Below are 1,779 nucleotides of genomic sequence, written 5' to 3' on the forward strand. Positions count from 1 at the left end.
CTCCCCAGCATTAAAGCTGCTGCATTTCTACAGCATCTCACCTCTTGGACCGCCGGCTGCTGGAACAGCGGAATGAGGGGGTTGGTTCTGGGAATGTCGATGTGGATCTGATGGGAACAGAAAAGCAGAGCAGAGAATGGTTCACAGCTGTAATCTGCTGCCTTCTCAGCACTCAGAGGAGAACATACCTGTCTGTAGGTGTCTTTATAGTGCTCGTCTGTTCTGGAGTGGTAATACTGCTCTATGAATCCAAAGTATTCTTCTCGCTTTCTTGTCAGAACCAGCTCCCTGCGCTCCTTGTTGGCTGGCAGGTATCCCTGAAAGGAGCAGGAGAGAGGAGTGAAAACCAGCTGCTGGATGTAGCTTTATAGGAGTGATGTAATCCTGTTAGACCGGAGGTCAGGATCCTTACGGAGAGGAGTCTCCACGTGATTGGCCGGACTTCTCTGGGTATTCCTGACCAGCTGTGTTTCCGCAGTTCTTCTGTGAAACAGAGAGCAGCTGAATGTTAGAGGAGGGGGTTAGCTTTGACCCCGTGCTACACCAACTGATCTTCTCCATCATTAGACTTTCCCACCCAGAGGAAGACATTTATTCTGTCTGATTCGGTTCTACGGGAGATCTACTGTAGAAACAGCAGGAACCACAGCCGTATTCTGGAGGCTGCTAAGAAGCCATTTTTTAAAAAACAGACCTCCAGTTCCTGCTGCCTGGATGGCTGAGATGGGAGGTTAGTTAACTTGTTTAAAGGTTAAATATAACCTGACTAAGCAGAACCATTTGTAAGACTTTATCTGGATTGGTTTTAGTGTTGTTCAGTCGGCCAGCAGGGGCGCCACCGAGCAGCCCTACCTAGGTCGGTGTTGGGACTGGCCAGCAGCTGCTTGAACTTATCCAGCCGGCTTTTCTCCCGCACCGTCATGGGCGGAGCCCCCGAGGCGTTCTGATCGGAGATGCGAGCCACCAGTGGGATGATGGGACGGACTGGGAGCGACTGCTGCTTCTGCAGAGGAGAGCGAACTGCTGCAAAAGAACCAAAGCAGAGAGAACTCTCAATGAGAGTGAAGCAAATGTTCCTCCACATAACATCTTTGCTACGATAACGGCAGCGAGGAACTGAACACACAGCGGTGAATGCCGTGACTTCAGGGCCGATGAGCAGCAGAGGAAATATTCAGGGAACTCCTGCTGTAAACTGCATTTCATTGAATGTTAGAGAGATTAACAACCCTATTAAAAAAGAAGGAAAGTTCTAACATACTTTAAGAAACAAAGCTTTATTCAGGAGACCCATCTCACAGATATAGAACATTTAAACTTGCGCAGGAATGAGGTTGGTCGTGTATTTTTTCCTACATTTTCATCTAAAGCTAGAGGTGTGGCCCTGCTTTTTAATAAATACCTCAGATTTCAGTTAAATTATTTAGAAAATGACAGATCTCGCAGAATCATTTTGGTAGATTGTGTAATAAACACAAACAGGGTAATACTTGTATCCTTATACGGCCAAAACTCGGATAGCCCAGAATTTTTTAATGATTTAATTCTAAAATGGCAGCAATTGAAGCTCCATGTATATTGGGCGGCGACTGTAAGGCTACGTTCACACCTGAAGTGACCAGAATCCGATTTTTTGGCCCATATGCGACCTGGATCTGATCTTTTCATGGCAGTCTTAAAGGAATAGTAAACCCAAAACATGATTAGCCTTCATTTTCTACTCACCCCCATGCTGAACAACACTCTGGAGTACTTTTTTGATATCTCAAATGCATCTGG

General features: G+C 46.2%; 1 protein-coding gene across 5 annotated transcripts in view; it reads right to left on the reverse strand.

The window, feature by feature from the left end:
* The window catches only part of tbc1d22b (TBC1 domain family member 22B), a 24,519-nt gene that overhangs the window by 13,212 nt on the left and 9,528 nt on the right, over positions 1–1,779 (reverse strand). For 2 of the 5 annotated variants that reach the window (XM_015389117.1, XM_015389119.1), the window contains 3 exons: positions 853–1,023; positions 413–483; positions 42–317 (listed from right to left, as the gene is read on the reverse strand). In XM_015389117.1, the coding sequence (XP_015244603.1) occupies positions 42–317; positions 413–483; positions 853–1,023 (518 nt within the window). The remainder of the gene's footprint in view (positions 1–41; positions 318–412; positions 484–852; positions 1,024–1,779) is intronic. The other 3 variants (XM_015389122.1, XM_015389120.1, XM_015389118.1) reach the window with 3 other exon arrangements.

Source organism: Cyprinodon variegatus, unplaced genomic scaffold (assembly GCF_000732505.1).
Source record: "Cyprinodon variegatus isolate N-32 unplaced genomic scaffold, C_variegatus-1.0 Scaffold447, whole genome shotgun sequence".
NCBI lineage: Eukaryota > Metazoa > Chordata > Actinopteri > Cyprinodontiformes > Cyprinodontidae > Cyprinodon > Cyprinodon variegatus.